Source organism: Corapipo altera, unplaced genomic scaffold (assembly GCF_003945725.1).
Source record: "Corapipo altera isolate COAL_440 unplaced genomic scaffold, ASM394572v1 24b, whole genome shotgun sequence".
Lineage (NCBI taxonomy): Eukaryota > Metazoa > Chordata > Aves > Passeriformes > Pipridae > Corapipo > Corapipo altera.
This window is the reverse complement of record NW_020884888.1, coordinates 5,835,471-5,861,205: the sequence shown is the minus strand read 5'-3', so window position 1 is coordinate 5,861,205 and position 25,735 is coordinate 5,835,471. Positions and strand designations below refer to the sequence as shown.

Genomic DNA, 25,735 nt, shown 5'->3' with positions numbered 1-25,735 from the left:
ATGAGTATGTGGCTAGTATCTGTGATATTTGTTAACCAGTGTCTCTTTTTTATTTTGGACCAGTGTATCTACGGTCATTTAAAAGGTGAAGGGACCTTTGATTTCAAGACCATTTATAAAAAAGACACTCTGTTCTTCAGACCTTGTAACGATTAAAGGCATTAGTGTAAGCAAATTATGTTTATGACTTTAAAGATCAGATTTTCTAATCCCTTTCATTTCCCATCCTTTTGGTCAGAACATTCGGGTCTGTTACAGAGAAACATGAAACATACGATTTTGTAAGTGAATGCTATGAGAAACTGAACGTGATGGTGAGTCACAAGCACTTTATCTTCCTGATAAGAAACGATACAAAGTTTCTATATTTGGTCTTAGACCAGGGGCACCTTATTACTTCTTATTTGCTAGGGCTATGTATGTATTTCAGTGAGTTTAAACAAGGGAGTGGCAAGGGATGTTATATATCCTTATAGGCGATTACAGTTTATAGCCAAATTATCTCCTGAATTACATTAGCTGAAATCCATGTTTTCTACTAGATGAACAGGCTGTTCCATAAAACCTTGACAGATAAAGCATTAATAAGTGTCAGAGCTGACTTGGTCAATCGAATGATTTGCTGACGCTTCGTTTTACCACAAGCCTGCACTTACAAATCTAGTGCCAAAGGTTCACTATATATAGCTGAAGACAGCAAATAGATGGTCTCTTTTTGAGCAGGTTTCTGACTAGCTGCCTGTTTCATTGTTCCTCACTGTGGCAGTGTTTTCAGTCAGGAAATTTAAAATATGGTAAAGCTAAAGTTGCCCAATCCTGGCCTGGAGGACAGGATACCTTCTCATGCTGAGCTTGAGGTCCTTGAGAAACAAGAGGCAGACTCCAGACCAAAATGGGATAACAAGGCTCAGTATATGCTGACGTGCATAGGGTTTTGTGTGGGCTTAGGAAATGTGTGGAGGTTCCCGTATCTCTGTCAGAGCCATGGAGGAGGTATGTCTTTAATATCTTAAGTAACTTTGGGTATAAACCAAGTTTATTCTCTCTTTTGGGAAACCAATAATAGAATATATTTAGAACTGGTCAGTTCCTATAAGGCAGTGATGTTCTCTCTAGAAGACTGTACAATGGAAAAGGTCCTTTCACAGGTAATGAACACTCACAGAAGTCATGTTAGTGATGGAAGAAAAGGAAGGGTCTGTTTTTTGCTTCAGACACAGGACTGAACAAATCGGTCTTGCACTGTTATGTACATAGTATATTTTCTCAGTCTAAAGCCAGTGTTACTTTATGTACATATATAGAGAGTGTGTATTTTAAAATATTAATTAACTAATTGGCACTATGATTCTGATCATGATCCCCACTGATATTTTCATTATAGGGTTTTCATTGGGTTTGGACTGATCTGTGTATCACCTGTAGGGTCAGTGTGGGTGTAATTTGTGCTAGGAGTAACAGCATGAAAGTAGTTAACATTGAGAATATGTTTTTAGAAGTTGCTGTAACTAAGTCATTTAAAATCCAAATATGTGTTATTTACTGGGACTCCTTAGGGTTCAGGTTAGGTCTGAATGACCATATTAAAAATTTTGTTTCACTGTTTTGCTGTTTGTTTTAAAAGATGATTTTGAACTGAACCATTGCTTAAACATTATACAACAACATAAATTTCTCATTTTCCTACAGTCTTTTCTCTCTGCTGTCTAGTTGTTGTCTGCATTTCAGTTTGGGATGTGTGTAAAAAAATCTTTTATTCCCTTGTAATGTTTGATCTTGAAAGAAAAAAATGGCTTAAGGAACAGTATTTCAAAGTAATTTTCATTAAATATACAAGGTGAGTTGTTTAAAAATTGCTCTTCCTAATTAGAGTAGGGACAAATGAGAGTTCTGTGGGAAGTTGCTCCTACGAAGTCAGGGACATGTAATGACCAGTGACTCCATTGCAAGAGGAGATGATTTTAACATTAAGATTTTTCTAACATGGACTGGAGTTTAGAGTTTCCAGAAAGTGGAGATGCTCTGTTTTTCACAGTAGACTTATAGGCACTTTCCTGCTTTTTGGTATTTCTTTCCCTTGTGGTCTGGTCATGTGAAATGCAGCTAAAAAACAAACATCCAACAAATGCAAAGAACTTGGTATGGATCATGGTTTTCTGACTGATGTCGGTGAAGATTTATGAATTGCTTATGTGTGTGTTTCAGTACTCTGTTTTAATATGTCCTTTGACAGCAATTATTTTCCTTTCTCATCATCCTATTGCTTGTCCTTTTTCAGGAACACTAACAACAGTTATCCCTGGTTTTTTTGTTTCCCTGGGACTCTCTCACTCAAATTTTAGGCAGAATTTGAAAGGGAGCAATAACAAAGAAATTATGTAGCTGGGTCTGCACTTAGGGCTAATACACAGATGTGTGTCCTTCTAGCCAGAATTGCTACCTTATTTATCAATTATTCTGCATAGCACGAAATGCCGTGACTCATATCAATACACGAGAGTTATCAGGAATGCCTTCCTGTGACTTCTTAGAAAGGATTCCTTAATGTCATCATATGTGAGGATGGAGAGATATTGTGCAATCCCTTCTCCTTCTCTACTGTACAGTGTGTCTCAGACTCTTTTGGTAGGTCTAAGTTCAACTCCTGCCACCACTGTCATCCTCTCATTACAGTGTCTTCTCTCAAGCTTCTCCCTTTGATCAGAAAAAAAATAAAAAAGACTCTTGCTGATGTTTGGATGGATGGCTTTGAATTTGAACATGTGACACCATAAAACCACTCCAGAATTGGATGCTTGTGGAAGTCATTGTGTATGACATCCTACCTCTGTTGTGTTCCCTCTACCTGGCTTCACATAACTCCAGTTGGAAACACGTATTTCCTAGATATTTTATACGAGTTTTGCCTTAGTCTTTGCTCCTCAACATGGTGGTCAAGATAATTTATTCATCTTTGCATTTGTGTGGCCCACTCAGGAGCACAGATTTGCCTCTGTAACAGAGTAGGGGGAAACTGCAACATTACGCACCTTCTTCCAAGTTATCCTTTAGAAAGAATACACCACACTCATGAGTTCACTGTGGAAGCTCCGTTTTCCCCCAGCAGGTCTAGTGCCTTTATCCTGGATGGTGTATGACTTCACACTTTGTGTCTTCAAGATATGTTTTCACTGAATCCTGAGTGCAGAGCAGCAGGAATTCCTGCTGCTGCTCTGTCACTGGAAATGGGGATTATGTTCCTGGCATGATCATGGATTATGGCTGTGCATCAAGAGATTAAAAAAAAAAAAGCTATTTCCCATGCAGTAAATATCTACAGAGGATGAGAAAAAGTCCTGTGTGATCACATGGTCAGACACCAGGTACATGCTGAATCAAGGTTGCAAGACTATCTCCTGAAAATTGTTTCTAATTTCTAAGGATTTACTTTGCTATCTTCTTTCTTTTTGAATATGAGTTGTATGGATGAACACTTGGATCATTTAGCATGGGTGAGGTCTGGTAGCAATGATGTAGATAGTATTTCAGCCAAGGACACTCCCAAATGAGGCTGGATGTCCACTTTGTGAACTGGTGTTTGCAAATTTTATATACCTTATGAAACATAATTGGACCACAGTGAAGTATAAAATTTAGCCTTGTGGTACTTGGACTTCAAAGAAGGTGGATTTTTTTCCCTGAAAATTATCTGTAGTGAAGATAGTTAGGAGCACTGAGTTTATAAGTAACTCTTATTTTCAGATGTTTGAACTTGAATCTGGAATCATTTAAGAGCTGCTTCTTCCTAAACACAATACTGTGATAGTGTTTTAACACTGTGATACCCAAATATACAAAAAGGAATGGTGTTTACATAATTTACTTATTTTCTTGTCATAGATTTTGAGTTTGTGTTTTTTTAAATGGAATATTTACCCCAGTGAAATTTAGTAGAGCAAAGCACATTTTATCCTTTAATGGCTTGAAAGTTGTCAAATACATCATTACCTAAGGAGAACTAGAGTTCGATATGCACACAATGTAAAACGTATGGTGTTTGCCTCAGTGCTTTTACCAGCTTAATGAGATTGAAATTTCCTTTCATTTAATAGCTGTCTCTGACATTGCACAAAGCTTTTGTTTAATCTTTATTGAACAACGTGTCATTTAGTCAGCTGTTGAGCATTTTTGTTTCATCCCTTATGACCATAATATAAAAGATGCATATTTAATGTTTAAATCATTGATTTAAAAAAAAAAATGTCTCTAAGTCTACAGCTTGCATACGGAAACCTCGCTTCTGCATGATAGAGAACTTTCTTATCTCTGTGTGTGCCACACTGAATGAAGTGACACTAATGACATTAGCAGTCCCTCACTGATACCCTCACTACAGTTGAGGTCTAATAGTATGATAATATGGTAAAACACCTCTATCTGAAGTCTGCCTGCCTTCCCTTCATGAGGAATTATGTGCAAGCAATAATAGTTTTTTCAATTTCACATTAGAAGGTCTTAGATTAAAGAGAGAGTAATAGCTATATGGACGCTCAAACCAAATACTATGTGTTCTGAAATACAGTACTGAAACAGGATGAGAATCTAATATCTCAACTATAAGGTTTTTAGACTGAAATATTAATCATTATTTATATACATCTGTACAACATCTATTTTCAGATCATTTTGTTTATTTTTTAGGTTCATAACACTGTGACAGCTTCAAAAGTATTGGTTTATTTTTTTATGTCCCATATGAACCTAGAAGTGTTCTAAAGTCATGTGGATGTGGCACCTTGGGGACATGGTTTAGCGGTGAACACTGCGATTATTGTCAGATTCGATGATCTTAGAGGTCTTTTCCAACCTTAGTGATTCTATGATGCAATATAGCAGCTTTGCTGAGTCAAATTATTATTATTATTTTTCCATTACAGCTTCTTTTGGAAAGATTGGGGAGAAATTGAGAGAAAGGGAAAACACAGCAGAGATGGATTTCTGAGCTGGCTGTTAGAATTGAACCCTAGAAAGAGAAGAAGCCAAGAAAGGGAAAAAAATGTCGTATATAATTGAGAACTGTCATTTTATTTCTCTTGAAAATATATCGATATTCCTACAGCTAAATACCAGTAGTTTTAGTAATTCGTCCAGTTTTGACATGGCACACCATGGATTTTTACCTTGTTAGAGCTACCACAATATACATGGTTCAAGCCAGAAATGCTTTTGTTGTGTCTGTTTGTGTGTGGATATAGTTTCTACACTGCAGGTCTATACGCACATTATGTACCTCGTGTCTGTGATAACAAAAGGGGTGGACAGAGACCCACCTGCTCCACGGGGTATCTTTTTGATGTTGTCTATACCAGACTTTTTGAAACAATCATTATTGCAAAGTCTAATTTTTTTGGGTACTTCAATAAAGTCTGCTAAAAACAATAACGTGGTATCAAGTGGCCACTATTATAATGAACTCAGCCAACTGCACTTTTTGCTTTCTACTCCTATGGAATTCAAGTAATGATAGTTACTTACTTGTCTTTCATTGACATTTTCAATGTTTGCTAATCAAAATCAGCAGTTTTGAATACATAAAATGCTACTCAAAATGCTGAACCCTTTGTGGGAGATACCAGACATCAGGTTGAATGATCGATGAATGCACTAGAAAAGATATATTTTATTGAAGCCACTTGCCAAAGGTAGCTGTACAGACATAATATTCTCAGACTTCTATAAAGCATGTCGTTTAGCAACAAAAAAACCCCCCTTCTTACTAAAAGTGTAGTTCTTACTAAAATCAGTGTAGTTCATCTTGCAGGCATTAAAAGCTAGCTATTATTGTAAAAATATAGACTAACTGAAAAGGTTTCAGAGGAAAGCCAGAAGAATAACTGACTTGGGACATACTTTTTGTTAGTCAGACTGAGGAACTCATTATGAATTGTTATTTGCAGAGATGTTTGCTAAACTTTGCTGACTATTCCTCTCTTTCTTCTGTGTCAGTCTGCCACTTCAGGAAAAGGATTATGTAGACATCACCTCCAAGGAGAACAGTATTCTATTTGTTTTCTTCCCCACTTTTCACATCTCAGCTACATTCCCTTTTCATAGCCCTTGCAAGAACAAAAGCCTTGCATTAATGTGGAGCATGATAAATCTAGGAGCCTCAGGCTGGTAATGTTTCACCTTGGAGAAAAGTGGCTGTTTTGTAATGTCAGAAAGAATCAATTATAGTGATCCACCCTAGTTCTGAGGAAACTGAACTCTCCTAGTTTCAAATTCAAATTTAGCACTGTGGTCTTAGCTCAGATATTGTTACAAATGGTGTCAGTGCTAAAGCAATGGGTTTCTGACTCATATCTTTCTGACTACATATTTTCATGTCACAAACCTGTGAAACATATAGGGCATATTCCAGTTTTTGAGGGACTAAGTTCACTTCCAAACCAAGGTTCTTCCCTCTTTCTTCCCACCACTCCAGAGACTTCTACAAAACTATAGATAGCAGGAGCTACTAATGTCAGATGTAACAGGGCAGCCCCCTCTCCTTACTTTGTTGACTGGTGGCTGAAAGGCAGCTATGCCAGAAATGGTGGTAGACTCTTCATCTGCCTGTGCCCTGGTACCATTGTTGACAATGCAAAGGTCTTACCCAGTGTTGGCAGAGGTTCTGGGACTCATTGAAACTGTGTCACACTCAGTCACTGCAAGGAACTAACTCACTCTGTCCTTTCAGTTTCTAAAGGTTTGTCCTGTTTTGTCTCTATGGACTAGCTTAGCTGTGCTGAAACATGCTCTGGTATGGACCTGAAGGCCCCTCTTCATCTGGTTAGATAAGCAGTGCATGTAGATTTGGCTTCAAATAGTTTGTTCACTACTAATACTGTACCCTCTTTCTCTGAATAACACTTCTCCTAACTGTTTTATTCTTGCTTTCATAGAAATCAGGATTTTTGCAATGAGTGCCCCCTCACTGTTGTGTTTCACCCCCTTAAATCCTGATGGCTTCTTTCCTACATGGTAGGACAACCTCCATACACAGAATGTCTGGTCTTTTCCGAAGACAAAGTTACTTGTCAATGTGAGGAACTACAGGCAGCCATAAATACATCATGTTCTCCAACCCCATGTTAGGCTGGTACACAGTTTCCTTCCTGTCACACTCTGACCAGGAGCTCTCCTGAGGGTAAGATGAGAGAAGGACATGATCATTGTGTTTATACCAGCATTTTTAAGTTCCAGAGCATTCTCTCTCTAAAAGACTCCCTAAAGAGTTTGTATGACTACTTCATCTGGATCTTTTTCTTTTACCTGCCCTTTTGGATGCCATATAGGTCTCTGCCATACCACAATTTCACTTCTCTCTGGTGAAGCCCTTCTTTGGCAATAGTAATAGTTAAGTCCAGAAGATGGATCTGTACAGCTACCTTATTCAAATACTCCTTATTTGCACTGAGGATAAGTCCTTGTCACCCTTTGAAACTCAACTTCTAGTAATTTCAGATAATCTCTTGGAACTTAAGAATGGATTTTCAGTTAGTTCTGGTAACGTGCTCCTCATGGAGAGATGTCACTTTTTTTTTTTTATCAGGTCACAGTAAGATCACTTAAGGACTTGATTAGAAATTATCTCCCTAGTGAAAGATCTTGTTGAGTAAAGAAATACACAGCCTTTGTATTCTATTCAAGCTACAACCACTTGTTTCTTATCATAGCTTTCAAAGAAAATATGTTTTGATAGCTGCTATCTCTGTTAGCAGAAGGGGGAAAAGATCAGACCATTTCCAACACAGCATTAGAAAGCGTTCAAAGGTAGTCTGAACTTTTTGCTTTCAGTAGACAGCAGGCAGATTGATATTCTGATTTGGGCTTCATTTTTCTCGCGCTTGAGACTTTCTTGCAAACCTTAACTGCAAAGTACACCTCCGCTCACACAGTTCTACCAGTCTGGGTAGACATCATGGCTTATTCTCCAAGACAGCAAGGTTCAGCAACAGCACAGTCCCTACACCGTAACTCTCCCTGTCAACAGCACAGTGGGTAAAATTCACTGCAAGACTCTCAGAATTGAACTACCCTCTGCAGTGGAAGGGCCAAGAGTGCTCTGTCAGCCTTAGGGCATTTCCTGAGGCCTCAAGATACTTACAAAGGTACCTTTATAGAAGAAGTCTTCAAGCATAACATATCTATGACAGAGCAGTCAGATGAAGGGACTCCATGACGGTCCTTGCACAGACATAAAAATAGGAACGGAAGAAAGTGGAAAAGGTGTGCTGTGTGCTAATGGCTTCCCAGCTTTCTTGCTACCCTGGAATCATCAGGAAGTAAATTTCAGCTTCTGGCATGGTTTTCATACTCCAAATTTCCTCTTTAAATTGCTATTTGATTTTCATAGCATATACGAGGAAGAAGTCAGGAAATTCCCAGACCTGAACCATTCACACACTGGTCTGCGATTTCTTTAATGCATTCAGATTTTTTACTCCTATTTAAATTGTGAAGTTAAAGACATTTTGCAATGACAGGTAACCATAATTCTATTATTAGCTATATATAATACATATGCAATACATAGTTCTATTAATAGCTATATTCAAGCATTTGATTCTGCACTTTGGTAGTCCAGTATGGTGTTCTACGTTATCTCTGCTTTTTCCTTCTCAGGAAAAAGTTATTTAAAATACTTGTCCTATAGTAACCAGCTTTCTCATAATCAACAATGTTTGAACCCTGTACTTAGATCTCTTCTAATCAAACATAAAAGCAATTTTGCAGGTAAAAGAAAAAAAAGGAAGTCATTCCAGGAAAGTAATTACCTTTCCTCCACTTGCAATAAACTTTTTCGAAGTTTAACCTTGAGACTATATAATTTCTGTTTACGTTTGTCCCCTGGGAAGAATAAAACTTCCTACCTGAAACCACATATGTAATGAAGTCCCCTGCTTGGGCAATCAGGCAGAAACATTGCTCAGAGAACAGAGAAGGGTTTCCGCAATGATGCTTACAACTCACTATATCAACATCTCACAAACCTGATGTTTGTGTTTTGTTGTAGCACTTCACTGATCAGAATCATTACTTTTCTTATCCATTCCAGGAGCCTTCATGATCCCTTTCCTGATTTTGCTAGTCCTGGAGGGTATCCCCCTGCTTCATCTTGAGTTTGCCATTGGTCAAAGGCTGAGGAAAGGCAGTGTGGGCGTATGGAGCTCTATCCACCCTACCCTGAAAGGAGTTGGTAAGTCTGATGAGGATACAAAAAGCCACCTGAGAAAGAACAAATCTCTGAAATTATCATCTGTGGAGCAAATCTTCAAGATTTTATTCTGGCATGCCATGAGAGATTCCAAGATTTATTACTTTTCCCTTCTTGCTGACTCTTCATTGATAGATCAAACTAGTCATGACAGTTTTGTGTCTGTGTTCCTAAGTACTACAGGCCCAGTTAAAACATGTCTTTAATTTCAGACCCGTTTCAGGCCTCAGAGATATTTTCCGTGTTATTGATATTGGCTGTTAAGTGTGCCAAAAACTATTCTGTAGCTGTTGTGTGGATAAATAATAGTTGAATATTTATCTGGTGGACCTCTGCTCCATCTAATGTTACCTTCTTGATTCTGAGAGGTACCAGAAGCCACAGAAGCAGTATTTTGCAGAAAATACTTCTTCACATCTGTACCAGACTTCTGAGTATGGTACTGTAGTAGAAGCAGCATTATGCACACAACATAAGAAATTATACAGATACCTCATTACACAGAAAACACAGAAGGTGCCACATGAACATCAGGAAACACTTTGAGAATGTGAAAACACTGGCACAGGTTGCCCAGGGATGTTGTGGGGTCTCCAGCCTCAGAGATATTAGAAGTCTACCTGGACATGGTACTGGGCAGCCAGCTCTATGTGGCCCTGCTTGAGAAGAGGATTGCACCACATGACCTCCAGAGATCCCTGCCAACCTCAACCACACACTTGAAAGGGAAGAAACACGGACAGTTAGAATTGTTTCGTCACCCCCTACATCTGTAAATCAGTTACAAAAGAAAATTATTCATTGCATCAGGAATTTTTCAAGTTTATTTAGAACCTAAGAGTTCTCAGGAGCTAATCATTAGCATTTACTGTCTGCCAGAAAAGTCACCAGAGGCTGATTACTTGGGAACAAGTGGAGAAGGAGAGATACCTGCACCTTGTCACAGACTGTTCGTCCTGGCAGCCATCCATCCTATACAACACCCCCTTTGCTGAACTCTGCAGTGACACTGTGGAAGAAGAAGACTATTGGGTCTCATTTAGGCAAAATCTCAAGTCAGCTGAGCAAACTCTGCAGTGACATTGTGGAAGAAGAAGACTATCTGGTCTCATTTAGGCAAATCCCAAGTCAGCTGAGCTTTACATGTACCCAGCATCCCAAACTCCTTCAATATCAGCTGGCAAGACTGTGAACAGGACTGCGTGGTGTCTGTAGATAGTCAGTCTGCTCACAATGTTGAGTCCTAAGTGGGAGTCAGCTTCAGTCTCAGAGCAGTTTTAGGATATACATCTGCATAGGACTCATTTGTCCAAACTTTAGGTAAAAAATTCACAGTGATTAAACCTACATCCAAAATAAAGAGAGGAGAGAGGAAAGGCTATAAACCATAGAATTAGGGTGAGGAGGGGAGGAGGGAATGGTTGAGGCTTATACCATATACTTTGATATGTGTTGAAGACAAGACTGTTGAAATTTACATTGTATTCTGATTTTATTTTTTTCAGGCATAGCATCAATGTTTGTTTCCTTCCTGGTGGGTTTATATTATAATACTATTATTGCCTGTGTGATGTGGTATTTCTTCAACTCCTTCCAAGAGCCCCTGCCTTGGAATAACTGTCCTCTCAATGAAAACAGAACAGGTATATTTTATGAAATATAGTATTTTGTTGCACAGCACATACTTCTGTTTCTAACAATTACCCTAATTTAACCTCTTTCTGTAAGACAGCAGTAAGGCATGGCAGTCCTGTCAGGCACATTGTGATATTTTGATGCTTGCGTTTTGTAAAAATTCGCATTGCATAAAATGAGATCAACTTTTAATCTTTCAGACAAACTTTGACTTTTTATATGAAGCTGCATGGTTGATTGTGACAGATGTATTCGTACACAGAATATTCACAAAGTGGAAGTCTAACATAAGCATTCAGATTTTTAAGATAAGACTGGATGTGGCACTTATTGCCATGGTCTAGCAACCACAGCGGTAGTGGATCAAGGGTTGGACTTGATGATCTCGGAGGTCCCTTCCAACCCAGCTGATTCTATGATTCTATGATTTTCCAGATTTAGGCAATATGTTTCATTCATCTCTTCACCAACAGCCCTCCATTAGCATACTGAAAAGGAAAGAAAAAAAGGAGTTGCATAATTCATATGAAACACCTGTATCCCTCAATATGCTCCGTGGAGACTGCTTGGTTTTCCATAGTCAGCCCTGCATGAAACTGTATGAAGCAGGTTTTTCCAGTGGGTCAGTGAACAGCTGTTCAGAGCACTTTGCTCCTCTCCTCCCAGAATAAGTATGAAAATCCTCATTTAAGGGAAGACCAGGGCAGAATATTGCACAGGTCAGCACATTGCAGGGAGCTGAGAATCCAACTTGAGCTAACAAGACCTTAAAGGATGTCCCACAAAACAGAAAGACAAAATATTGATGATCTGAAGGAGGTATGGGAGAGAAAGGAGGTGTGGGAGAGGAAAAGCTGCCTTATTAAAATCCCTGTTAAACAATTCTCTTTTGAATCTCTCATTTTACCATGAAACCAGCCTCTAAAAATCTGAAATCTGCCAATAACAAATTAGTTGGCATTAGGCGATACAATTTAGATCACTGATATTTATCGTTTAGCTTGCTTTTTTCCAAGTAAATAAAAGACATACAGAATGACGACCATTTTGTTGTTACAGATTATGTAGAAGAGTGTGCTAAGAGCTCTCCTGTAGATTACTTCTGGTACAGAGAAACATTAAATATCTCCACTTCCATTGAGGATTCTGGCAGTATACAGTGGTGGCTTTTGCTGTGTTTGACGTGTGCATGGGGTGTACTGTATGTGTGCACAATCAGAGGCATCGAAACAACAGGAAAGGTAAGTTATTTTGGAGGTCTTTTATGAGATTATATTAATCATGCTGTTGTGATTCCTTATTTATACAGACCTAATAATACTGTAGAAACTGTTTCTTGAGTAAAAGCATATCTAAAACTTTGTGTGCCATCACTGGGACTGCTTTTTGAAGAAAGAAGATGAATGAAATGGAATCTGATTGATTTATGTGAACAGTTTGTCTTCCTTGTCCTTACAGGTCTTAGTAAAACATTCTTTAGGTATTATAACCTTAACATTAATATTAATCTTTAATGCAGGACCAAGGGACTCTCTTTTTGTTATGCCATTCTCTTCAAAATGTACATATACAGATTTATTTGGGTTTGTGCTACTCCTAAATATTATCTCCTTGAAAGAGTGACCAATGTTCTGCTGCCCAGCAAAGCCCTAAGAGTCCATCCTTGCATCCTTGCATCAGCCTGGTCTCAGGGTGTAGATATTTTTGATACTGCTTTTGAATGACCTGAGTTGAATTTCAACAAAGACAACTTGTCTTAAATAGAACACTACTGCTGCAAAAATGTTTGTTGTCAAAATATACCACACATACTGTTTCATTTGAACACTTCCTATAATATGCTAATTGTGAATCACTTGAAACTTGCCCTTATTGCTAATCACCATACCTTGTTTACTCTCCTCTTCCCTGCAATGCAATTTTTGTTCAAATGTTCTGTTTTATTTGAGTGTTTTATTTACATTCTTTTTGTACAGGCTGTGTATATAACTTCAACTCTTCCATATGTTGTGCTTACCATTTTCCTAATCCGTGGCTTGACGTTGAAAGGATCAACCAATGGAATTGTGTATCTCTTCACCCCTAATGTAAGTCGCTGCGTGGTTCGCCCATCAGTGAAACACAATGTAGTTCTCTCTGTAATTAACAACCAACTGAAAATTAGTTCTCTCCACTGGTGCTTTTTTAACTATCCCTGAGACACCTTGAAAATCTTGATTCTGGGAGGCGAACCCTTTGGATTGGATGGAACAAGTGTACATATACACAGACATTTTCTCTCTATCTTTCTCACTCTCCATCCTCCATCAAAATCTGTTATAAAAAATTGAAGGGTCATCACAGAGAAACTGGGTTACCATTATGTAACTTGATTTCTTTTCCTGTATTCTAATTACAAACAGGTCTAAAATTAAAGCATAAATCTTGTATTTGGGAGTAGAACTAATCTAATGGCTACATGGACAAAAGACCAAAAAGAATGGTTTAACTATACAACAGTTTTTGAACAAAATTAAAAGGGGTTTCATTTTCCATGAGCAGACCCCTGAATGATTATTATTAGTGCTAAATATTAAACACCTTTTCTGAAAACAGACATGGCAGCTGTCAGCTGTGCAAAGTAATTTTTTAATCAATTTTCAAAATACTTGTATAAAAACTACAGATAGGTTTTTCTTTCGGAAGAAAAAGGTAAGTTTGACAAAAGTATTGACGTACCTGTTGAAATCCAGTGAGTTTTGCATGGTTAATATTCTTGTTTTAATGATTGTTTTGAATGTCTCATACTCAGTTTAAATAGCAATATTGGATATGCTTAAAGCTGTATGTCTGATGCTTCAGGTCACTGAGCTGGCGAACCCACTGACATGGCTGGATGCGGGTGCTCAGGTGTTTTATTCTTTCTCCCTGGCATTTGGAGGCCTCATTTCATTCTCCAGTTACAACTCTGTTCAGTAAGTAGCCAGGCAAAAGCCAAATTTTATATGAATATTTCATTCTTCCAAATGAAACATCTCTACTTTTGCCCTATTGTTATGCTACTTGGAACTGGGACAACATCCCCTCAGATGTGTAAGATGTATCTCCTCTGACTGATCCTAACTCTCCTGAGATAAGACTTCAGGTCCCAGTGCTGGCTGACTTCCTATAGAAAGATGTAGTGGTGCAGGATAGAAAGAAGGGGACTGACTATCCACCCCCAGCTGATGAGCAGAAGTTTCCTCTGTGGGAGTGCTCAGTGCACGGTGATGACCTTGGTCTCAGTGTTGTCAGAGTAGGATGATAGTACACACATTTCAAAGCAACTCACACAGAACAGTTTAAATCCTTAGCTTTGAGATGAGAAGATATATCTAGTTTCAAAATTCAAATTCAGTGCCTTTATATATGATTAGTGAGGCCAGGTAGTGTGAACTCCCATCATCCAGGGACTGACCCATCCTGTAAAGTATGATGCAGTGCTATATTCTACACTCTGTCTCACAAAATACTGGAGAAGCCACCAATGCTTCTTGGTGCCTGCTATTCCTTCAGCACTGTCTGTCCTCTTGAAAGGCAAACTGTGTGACATTCTCTAAACCTAATATTTTTGATAAATGTCTCTGAATTATATTTTGGGTATGTGGTTTGATCATGCTTTCAGAAATCTGTGTTTCAGTTTTAGCTTGGGTTCAATTACACCGCAGCAGAATTTCAGCTACCAAAGTAGTTCCCTCCCTCCACTCTTGATTTCAGATGTTTTTGAAGAGATCATCTGGAATTTTTGGTGCCTGAAAGTCTCTGTGCAAGGCATGAAGCCCTGCTTCAGGTCCAAGTCAGTGTCCCGCAACCATGGGGAGCAGGACTGAGAGTGTTCTTCATCTTTCCAAAAAGGCACAAAGGAAAGGAACAATGTCCTCCTGCTTTACCAACACAGAGGGGTTTGGCACCTGGCCATCCTTCTTCAATGCTCAATCATTCATGACTTAAGGAGGAAACTGCAGAAAGTCATTATACTCCCAAGGAAATGTAAGGGAAAAAAAACCCCAAAACATGCAAATTTCACAGTGTTACACTGTGGTGTTGGACCACTTGCAGTCTAGCACCAGCTGGACCGGGTGTCAGTGGTTTGGGAGTATAAAAATCTCAGAAAATACTAAAAGGTTTCGATGCCATCAAGGATTCACTAATTCATAATGAGAAGGAGCTTGAGCATCTTATTTTCTCTAAAAGGAATAAATGCTTTTATCAAGTCTGTCATTGAGACTCTCATGTTACAATTCAAAAATAGACATGAGACTACAGCAGGAAATTTTCATTCAATGCCCTACACCCGGTAAAAACCTATTTGCAATGCTATAAATGGGTAAAGGACAGAGTGTGACAGGTCTTGGCTGGACAGGCTTGTCCTGAACACCTTGAAGGTGTTCAGAAAATTAAATAAGACAACATCAAGTTAATTTCAATAGTCCTATTTTGTCCAGAAGGAATAAAGTATCTACAGTTTTACAGTCTTCTCATAAAACCATAAACTAACTTAATGTTGATGTTTTATCTTGTCCCTCAGACGAAGGTCTGTTTCTAGCTCCGCAATTTTTGTCTTAGCACAGACATGCTGGCAAGAAGTACCTGCAGCAGAGAAGTTTCTACAAGCAGCTTTTCTGTCCAACCTTATCAGCATATAGTTCCACTGTGTTTCCAAAACTTCAGGATATTTTGAACCATCTTTTGTTCAACAGTCAAACAATACTGTCCCAAGTGCTCTTGGCTACTGCAATTTCACCATATCTAAGTGCTATGGAAACTTTCATTCACTTTTCCTTTTTGGCTATCTAATTCAAATCCAAGTCTTTCACCTTGCAGCAGAATACACTAGCAATGCAGATACAGCCCATGGCAATATGTGTCTGCACACATGCATGCCAAGTTTGAAAAGGAGGAGACATATTCTTTTGCCTCTCATACTTTACATCCTGTGACTCAGATATGAAAACAACTCAGGCAGTTATTCCTTATGAATAGGATTATTTGAAGGGTAAAAAACCACCAAAAAAAAAAAAAACCAAACCCCAAAGCCATAGCTATTAAATTGTTTAAAACACCAATTTTTAATTTACTAAATCTATCTTTAACAGCAGTACTTGTCTGCTCTTAGAAGGTACACTGATGTACCTGTGCGTCCATAGGCTACTCTTTTCTTAGTCTTAGTAGCCAGTTTTAGTATTTGGTTTGGGAATGTGTTTGAAATCCATTGGTTTTTTTTCTTTGAATTGCAGCAATAACTGTGAGAAAGATGCTGTGATTGTCTCAGTGATCAACGGTTTCACTTCCATCTATGCAGCAACTGTCATATACTCCATCATTGGATTCAGAGCCACAGAAAGATATGATGACTGTTTTGACACGTAAGTTATTAGAAAAAGCCCCCTCAGAATATGCAGGTGTTTGTTTGGCTGAGTCAGCTCTGTTAACCTGGTTATAATGGATTTATCATTTCTGAATTATTGTAGGGCTTGACCCATATGGTATTGGAACTACTCATTACTTAACAAATTTTGAATCATGGAATAAATCCCTTAGAAAGCGATAATTGTTTGAGCCACCTGATCTCCTACTTAAATGTTGCATAAGGAACTATAATTGACATTATTCCCCATGCTGACATATGGCATGAAAGAAATATTCCCTGGGGCCTGTGTCAGCTCTGTATTTAGGTTTCCTCTAAGCTTAAATGCGTAGGTCTCATCAGAATTACCTCATTTTACCAGGGCAACCAGACTCTTTTCTAACCGGAATTGTAAGACTATGTGGGTTCCAGTCTAGACCCTCCACATTCAACTACAAAAGTGCATGATTTGTAACTGCGGACAACTTAGACATTCCCAGAAGCTGCCCAGTCTGGGAACTGGTGCCCAGTCTGCAATGTAAAGATAGACACCTAATTCCTGCACAGGTTCCTAGAGTGTCCATCCATTTAGTAATCATCTTTACCATGAAAGACAGCATCAGACTTACCTTGGAAGAAGAAAGAAAGACTTGCATGTGCACATCTACTGGAATTTCAAAATCTGACCTTGATAATGTGCTCTTAGTAACTTGCTTGATGATGAAAATGAGGATGTTTAAAAATAAATAATTTCAAATTACTTGCATTTCACTTTTTCAGAAATATTCTTACTCTGATGAATGCATTTGATTTGCCAGAAGGTAATGTAACCCAAGATAATTTTGAACAAATGCAGCAGCTGTGTAACATGACTGATCCGGCAACTTTTGCAAGCCTGAAGTTTGAAACCTGTGATCTGGAAACTTTCCTGAATGATGTAAGTTTAACACCCAACTCATATTGATACCTTAAATATGGTATGAATGCGTAGTAATTATTTAATTGCAAAATGTTTTTTTTTCTGAGGTTATTGGGGTTTTTTATATTTCTGCTGATGGATTACAGTTGGCTTGGAATGCTCTTGGACTGAAGAATTACTTTTGTTTGCCCCCTTTTTCTTGTGAAGAGATAAACTATTTAATTCTCCTGAAAAGTATCGATGGTCTGTCACAGTGTTCTAGGCTGGCCTCAGGTAGCTGGCAAAATAGCAGCAGGTCTTTCTCTGAAACTAGCTGGTTACAGCTGTGGTGGGACAAGATGACTGGGGAAGAGACACCCAGAGAGAGGTTAAAAAGGTGGTGAGTTACAGATGAAAATAGATGTCCATGAAATTCCATAAAAAAGAATATTAAATAGATTTTGTATTATATTACAGTAAATATATCCCTGCATTAGGAGGTCTTTGTGGAAACAAAAAGTGTAAGTACTACGGTATGTGTAGCATACATCAAGTCTAATGAATGCCAATAAAAATTTAAGTGCTGCATGATGTTAAGGAGCTTCAATCTTCCACAGGGAGCTGAAGGAACTGGCTTAGCCTTTATTGTCTTCACTGAAGCTATCACCAAAATGCCCATCTCACCTTTGTGGTCCATTCTCTTCTTCATCATGCTTTTCTGCTTGGGTTTGTCATCTATGTTTGGAAATATAGAAGGTGTGCTTGTACCTTTACAAGATCTTAAGATTATACCCTCCAGAGTGCCTAAGGAAGTTGTTACTGGTAAGTGCCTTTTAAAGACAAGTGACTTCCCCAGGGAACAGCTTTTATGCTGAAAAAACAACTCACCACCCATCTACTTTCTGATCTGGAATGGTCCTAAGACACCCAGACAACCTACTGAAGACTTTCTCATGTCCCCCAGTGGGGCAGCTCCTGAGAGGTTCCTTTTGAGCCTGCAGGCAGCTGTTCGCCCTTTGGCTTGCCCATCAGCTTGCTCATGATGACTGTCCATCTCCTCCATTGGGAAGCTGGAGTCCTTCACCCGGGCAGGTTTTCTCTCAGAGCAACAGTGTCCCACCAAGAAGGAGGAAGAAGACCTGTTGTCCCTCCTCAGCTTTCTCCCCTTCTGTTTGTAGCATCTCCCACCTGTGCAATGTTAGGACAGTTTTGCCATTTTACCTGCATAGAAGCAGGCCTTCTCAGAGTGCCATTAAAAAATAAAGTGGTGACCTTCAGGCTGCAAGAATTACTTATTAAACTTTATAATTACTGGGAAAATACATTATTATTATTATTGTTGTTGTTGTTATTTTCTTTTTGCTTTTACTTTCTTTGCCTAAGTATCCTGTTGTTTTGTTGTTTTGTTTTTTTTCCCCACAGGTCTCATTTGTTTGGTGTGTTATTTGATAGCTTTTATTTTTGTGCTGAATTCTGGTAATTACTGGCTGACTCTATTTGACGGTTATGCTGGCTCTATTCCCTTGCTGATAATTGCATTTTGTGAGATGTTTGCAGTCGTCTACATTTATGGAATAGACAGGTATGAAATACAGCTTAAACATTATTAGATAGCAGTGTATAAAGTGATTAGTTGCATAACTACAGTCTTGCTGCATCTCCGTGCATAGCATTTCTGTTATAGAAATCACTGAGATAATGCAACTGTAGTTTAGGCTTTCTTATATGTTTTAGCTTTGTTAAATAGTTCTCAACAAAAAGAAAAAATATTAATTAGGAATTTGTACCAGAAACTTCTCCACTTTATTAATACATTATAATAAATAATGCTCTTTAGCAACCAGCTCAAATAAACATATGACTAAGATATTGTAAGAAAATATTAGGCATTAATAAGTGCACTAGAGTGTAATAATATGAGTGCAAATAATTTATATTTAAAGTAGGCATCAGAATGTGGGTGTTTGCAAGTTACATAAGAGCTGCTGTAGCTCACTTACATTTTAAATATGGTGATATTTACAATAACTCTTCTTCAGGATAATTATATTAAATATTTAGTTAGCAGAAACAAAGTACAAGTGCACTGAGCTCAAAGTTTAAAACAGAGGTATATCCCATGAGTGTTTACAGCGAATGCTAAATGATACTGTCCAATACAGGCTGCAGATACTGTTTTACAGCAGGATGCAAATCCAAGACTACATTCTTAGCTGATAGACTCAGGACTTTATCAGTTGTAGCAGTGAGTAATTATCCTCTTAACTTTCCAGAGATGTAATAAATCAAATTTCAACATCTTTATGTTTATAATTAATATGTAAGAAATATGAAAAAGGGCACGGGGAATTCAATCACCCATAGGTGATTCACTCCTGGCAATGGGGTGAATGCCCTTGTGGTCAGTCTTCCCATACTTAAAGATTTATATTACCTGAGTCGGCATGAATCAGCTTGGATAAATTAGACAGAGTATCCTTGAGAAAGAAGGCTTATTTTAATTTGTTAAGGACAGAAAAGTCTGTGTTGACCACTTTTCCTTACCTTTAAGATCTCAGAACACTTTACAAAGTAAAATTAAAACTATTCCCAGGACACAAATGTAGGCTGACTTTAAAAAGGGGTGGGGGTTCATTCAGAACAGAGCTTCACACCAAACTTTAATGTTCCTGGCCAGTACACATCACTGTAGCCCTCTTTGAGAACAGAGCTTATTGGAGCTGCCCAGAAATGCTCCAGATGAGTTTCTGTGACCTTTTTCTGAGAAAGGGGCATTGGTAAAAAGATAGATCTCTTGCTTGAAGGATAACGTGTGTTATCCATGGCACTCACAGGAACTACACCTGGACATGCCCTGAAGTCGGGATGTGGGGCTCCATATCATTTTAGGATACCTAGATCTAAGAAGTTAGGGATGAAAAGATGAAACAAATTTATTTGAGGCTTTGCTGAATTCAGTGTGTTGTTCATAGCTGAAGGACCAAGTGAATAGCCCCCTCAGGCTTATCCCCACAAGATACACGGGAAAGCCAGACAAGAGGACTAAGAGTAGAACCCCAAACTTCCAAACTAACTACTTTTTAAGAAGTGTGTGCACAAGGTGTTGCATCTTATGGGGAAGTCATAAATTGGTGCAGGACTGATGCAGATAGTATCACTCTCAATGCAGGAATTGTTTCTTCTTGTAGAAGTATTTTTCCCCATTGTCCACTGCACATTCTTTGAATAGTCCAAATAATACATTTTTAGATGTTCTTGATAATGTGGGAAGTTAAATATTGTTTCAGTACTCAACCTGAGAAAACTGGTAGAAATCCAAATTAAGCTAATATTATGTACAGAATCTAATTAGTAAAATTACTCAATATGCTTTTGTTCTTTTTTAATATTGTGTCATTCCTTTTAATTTATACAGCAACGAGACACTTACCAAGAAGTTGTGAAGCAATACAACAATATGTTTTAGGGAAAGTTCATCTGCATTGACTCTTACCTGTTGAAACTATTTTGCATATGCCTCACAGACTTCTAGAAGATAGTACATTTCCCAAAATAATTTTCCTGACTTGTAATTATATGTGCTTAAATTGAACTACTCAGATTTAACTCCTGATGTTGTTGACAATTCCAGTTTCGCATTGACATTAGCAAAGTCCTGGGAAGCACAGTGTTACGACCCGCCCCAGAAAAAGGGGAGGGGAGTAACCCAGGTTCTTATCAATAATTCCCTTGAGGTGGATTAGAGTGAAATGACACTGAATAATCGGTGTCTGAAAACATATATAGGTAGGGTTTATTTTAACAATTTTGTTTTAACAGGTATGTTAGCATTTTGGGTGTTGTCATCTATATTATATATCATAGGGATAACCCCTGGGGGGAAATACATAAGGGAGAGACAGGAAAGACAGGATAAGGCTAAGGGAGAGTAAGGGAAAGAAAAGCTGAGAATGGACAGATGTATATAGTCACCGCCCATGGGGTCCAGTGATGAAACTTGGTAGTTGCAGCTTCCATGTCTGTCAGTTGAAGTGGTGGCCTTGATCTGCTGGGGGTGAAGGAGGGAAGCCCCCACAGTCCAAAAAGTTATGAGTTATTATATCCATGGTTAGCGTCACGGGCCATGCCTCGAGCCTTCAACCTATCCCTGGGCCCTGTGCAGAGGGGTTTTTTTGTGTCTGGTCTGGTTCCTGCCTTTTTAGATTGGCAGAGGAAGGGATAGGCTTTGATGGGCCATCAGAGGTATAATGCAACAGTCAAAAGCCTGCAAACTTGGTTCTTCACTGGAGGGAGGGACAGGCCCAACTATCCATCCGAGGTATAATGCAAAAGTCAAAATTCTGCAAGAGTCTCCTAGAATGCATAAATCATTAACCATTTCAATCCCTGACACACAGCTAGGGGTAGTTTGGACTTTTCTGTTTATGAGCAGGCACTCTTTGATCCTCACCAGTTTTTACAGTCCTGAACTTCCTGTTTTTGTTTCTAGGTTTAACAGGGATATTGAGTTCATGACTGGACACAAGCCCAATATTTTCTGGCAGATTACCTGGAGACTAATTAGTCCTCTCATTATGTTAGTTATCTTCATCTTTTATCTTGTGGTGAATGTCAGCAAAGAACTGTTTTACAGTGTTTGGGACCCTAACTATGTAAGTATATAAACCAAAATAGTTTTTAATAATTATGTATTCTTCTTTAATGTAAAAGTCTTGATCAGATATATTCATCTCCCACCTGAAACACTTTTCTAATTGAAACATACTATGAGAAAAAGTAATATTAAAAAATAACACTTAGAAAAATAAGTCCTAAATTCAGCTGTAATACCTGCAACTGATATATAATGATACCTGAATAGCTTTTCCGAAGCGGATAAAACCAAAACACTTGTCCAGTTTTCATGCAGGTCTGAAACAGATATCAGTTCCCCAGCAGGGATTATAGAAGATCTGGAAATGTCACAACCTTTCCACGTTGACAAAGGACCAAATTTTTGAAGCCTTTGATATGGCATTTCTTTCTGCTTGCATTTAAAATCACAGAACAGCAGTAGTGCTGGTTACTCATCACTGACAGAAGAAATTAATATGAATATTCAGATATCTCCTTTCCTCTTCCAAATGTTTTCATTTGATTTAGCTTATGATTGCAGCAATAAGTTACCTACTTTTCCTTTCCTTCCCTTGCAAAACAAAAAGCTGTATGTGGTACAGAGAAAGGAGTATTAGAAAAAATGTGAGTCCCATCATTGTCTTGGTCAACCCACCTTTTCTCTGCCTGTCTAGCTCTGCTTTCTGTTCTATGACCTTATACCAGTCACCATCTTCAAAGCAGAAACAGTCATGCCGCACACTTAATTTGTAAAGATAATTTTAATTTTCTTAGGGCAGACACAGAAAGGGAGAGAAAAGAAGATGGGGAAATGGGAATGCTTTCGTCTCTCCTCCTTGACAACCTCACTTCCTTCTTAATAAAGTTTCAACTCTCCTTCACCCTTTGATTTCAGCCTTCCCACCCAAAGGCTGTTTGACCATCAAACTTGCTTCCTTCATGTCATCTTCTTTCCATCAATTTTAGGTAAAAATAGTTCCAAAACAGCTGAGACTGGAAACCCTTGATCTGAAAGCTGCTGTGGAATTGGCAAATTGTTGTGCCATTGTGGCCAGCTACTGTTCCAATTACATTGTTGTTCCATTGAATTATTGAATGCGAATTATTGAATGTGTCCCATGTATTTACTCTTCACAACTTTCTACATCTTGATTGTTTGCTCTTTCAGGAGGAGTTCCCCAAAACGAAGAAGCTCGAATATCCCCCTTGGGTGTATGCTGTTATTGTGGTCCTTGCCGGAGTGCCTAGTTTGACCATCCCTACTTTTGCCATCTACAAAGCCATCAGAAATCGCTGTGAGAAAAAAAATGACCGTGCAGGCCTTATTGCTACATCTGAGATTTCCATTAATGGAAACTTGAAGTATTCATCATAAATCCACTTTTTAAAATGTGGAAGGAAGCTTTGACAGTGAGGAAAGTAAAAGAAAAAAATTTTAAGAATCGGGAGTTTTCATAAAAGGGTAACTGTGTTGTTTCCAGGTAAACATTTACTTAGCAATGCAATGCACTGTGAAGAGTTGATGTCCTGGAAGCAAATGGTGACATTTGTAAGTGATTGGGTCACCAGACCAAATAGTTTGTCCTCCTTCTGGTTTTGAAGCCAGATTGTTTGAAACGGGCTTTCATAACCTCTGCTTGGGGAAGCACTGTGCTTGCAATTCTCTAAGTGACTCTTCCATGTGCAGTCATTCTGGTCAGTGGCTAATATGAGGGGTAACTTAATACTGTATTCTCTTGCACATTAAATTGTTTTTGTTTTACATGCCACTGTGTTGCACAAAGCCACCAATATTATTTGTCTCATACAGAAGTTTAAAATATTTAATAAAAACATTTCTAAGTATGAGAATGACACCTTGATTTGTTTAGAATTCTATGTATTTTATAAATTACTTTCAAGTTCCCAGCAGATAGTGATGCTTCTGCTGACGACAGCAGAGGGAAACTTGCCATAGGGCAGCAGCAGTTCAGGAAACAGCAAAATCTGCCTTCTCTGGCATCCCTGAGCAAGGGACCACTTGCCTGGGAGGTCCAGGCTGATGGGAGAGCCACGGTACCCAAATGGTGCAAAGGTTCTTGCCCTCATCTGTCACAATCAAGGTGGGTGGCTCTGGTTCATGTACACACACAAGCACACACACACAGGCACACTTACCTTACAACTATTTCAAGCTTCTTACTTCCATGTGGCTCAGAGGAGCTCAGTGAGAAGTCCCACTCCTCATATGGCCACCTGAGACAGAAAGGGGCACTGTTGAGCACATGGGCTGAGTGCCAGAAGCAGAGAGTATACATGTCCCCTGTTACCAGGTGGTCCTTTTCATCCAGCTGTCCATGTAACACATTGCTGCAACACATTTGCAGCAATCCCTTGCAGCAATCCCTATACCCACATTCTAAAACAAGAATGGATCCAATTTACACCCTGACACAGATTATAATCGAAACACTCTTAAAAGAAATAGGTATACTTCAGGTATATTTACTATAGAATGTATCTTTAGAGTAGTATATCTGTTCTAAATAGAGAGTAAAGTAAGAGACATTGCATGTGTACTTTATGGAATCATACAACCAATGGTTTAGTTTGGAAGAGACCTTAAAATCATCCACTTCCACCCCTCTGCCACAGGCAGGAACACCTTCCACTAGACCAGGTTGCTCCAAACCCCCTCCAGCTTGGCCTTGAACAGTTTCAGGAATAGGGCATCCACAACTTCTCTGGGCAACCTGTTTCAGAGGATTTGAATGATCAAAATAATTTCCATTCCAATTTCCTTTTTTTTAGTTACTTGAATGCGAGTAATTATTTAAACTATTGAAAGATATTATTTAATGGGAAAAACATTTTTTGTCAGATTTTTCTGCTGATAAAAAGGTTAGCCACCACAAACGGATAAAACTGAGTTTAAGTGTCTGGCTGCAGGTGTCAGGTGTGGAATTCAGCATTTTGCTAGAAGGGCCCAAGTACAGCATGAGGCACATTCCTGACTGGAAGTACAGCAGTGGCCAGGGCGATGGTGGTGGGTGCCATGGCAGCACTGATGCTGTGTAAGTGCTACCAAGCCTCACTGCATACACAGACTCGTGTGGCCTGTGAGACAATCTTGATAAGAGACTGGTAAGTTGAGTTGCTCCATCTATGGATCTGGATATTTGCAGAGCTGCAAGCAGAATGAGCTGTATCAGCCTGGGAAGACTCGTGTAGCCTAGATCTGAAACTGGCTTCTGGTTGCATAATCTGCAACCTGGCCATATTTTGTGCTTAGCTGCAGAGCAGGGCTTTTATTTTGGAGGAAACAATTCACCTTCACTTAGATACTCTTCCCATTTCAGGAGGGTAATCCAGCCACAAAGTGTTGATTTACTGAACAAAGCAAGCAGACTGGCTGCTCTGTTTAGTGTGGAATGAACTGATTCAGCTTGCAAACTATCAAAATTTTGGTATAACTGAAAGAAAACAGAAAAATATTCTCACATACTTTCAATTGAAGAAAAGTATTCAGCTCTTGCATTCGTGAATAACTATTTAATGAACAATAAAAGTAGTCAATGGGGACTCATTGAGAAGTGGGAAGTGAAACTTCTAGCAGCTACTGTAAAAATGAACCAAATTCTTATGTCTGAACATGCAAGGTCTAATTTTTCTTGCTTTTCTCCCTAATTGACTTTTTGAATTTGCAAAGGTGCCTTCATTCATTTACTTCTATTAGCAAACTAGTAAAGGAAATGGCAACATTTTATTCACAGATTTTTACCAGTATTTTACAGTTTTAATTAGTCTGTTGTAAAGGTTTCTTTTTAATTATATTCAGTGTCACACTTCTCTGACAGATTCTAAGAACAGAAGGAGAACAGAAAATAAAAACCTGTTTGATCCCAAGTTACCCATTAACAACATATTCCCAAGCTCTCTAACTACAGAAGGAGCTGCAAAAAAACGCAAGAGTGGTAACTATATAATAACAATTCCTGGTTTTGTC

At 38.6% G+C, this 25,735-nt stretch overlaps 1 protein-coding gene across 2 annotated transcripts; it reads left to right on the top strand.

Annotated features, from left to right (window-relative positions):
* Positions 1 to 242: 242 nt before the first annotated feature.
* LOC113947443 (sodium-dependent neutral amino acid transporter B(0)AT1-like) lies at positions 243 to 23,601 on the top strand. 2 transcript variants are annotated; one of them, XM_027644007.1, is made up of 12 exons: positions 243 to 314; positions 9,080 to 9,220; positions 10,744 to 10,881; positions 11,933 to 12,114; positions 12,850 to 12,960; positions 13,715 to 13,827; positions 16,129 to 16,257; positions 17,019 to 17,175; positions 17,754 to 17,958; positions 18,559 to 18,718; positions 21,626 to 21,788; positions 22,919 to 23,601. In XM_027644007.1, the coding sequence occupies exons 2-12, from the start codon at positions 9,088 to 9,090 to the stop codon at positions 23,123 to 23,125; spliced, it is 1,698 nt and encodes a 565-aa protein (XP_027499808.1). In that variant the 5' UTR covers positions 243 to 314; positions 9,080 to 9,087; the 3' UTR covers positions 23,126 to 23,601. The 2 variants fall into 2 exon arrangements, with proteins under 2 accessions (XP_027499808.1, XP_027499807.1); XM_027644006.1 differs by lacking the exon at positions 243 to 314 and adding an exon at positions 621 to 993.
* Positions 23,602 to 25,735: the final 2,134 nt, after the last annotated feature.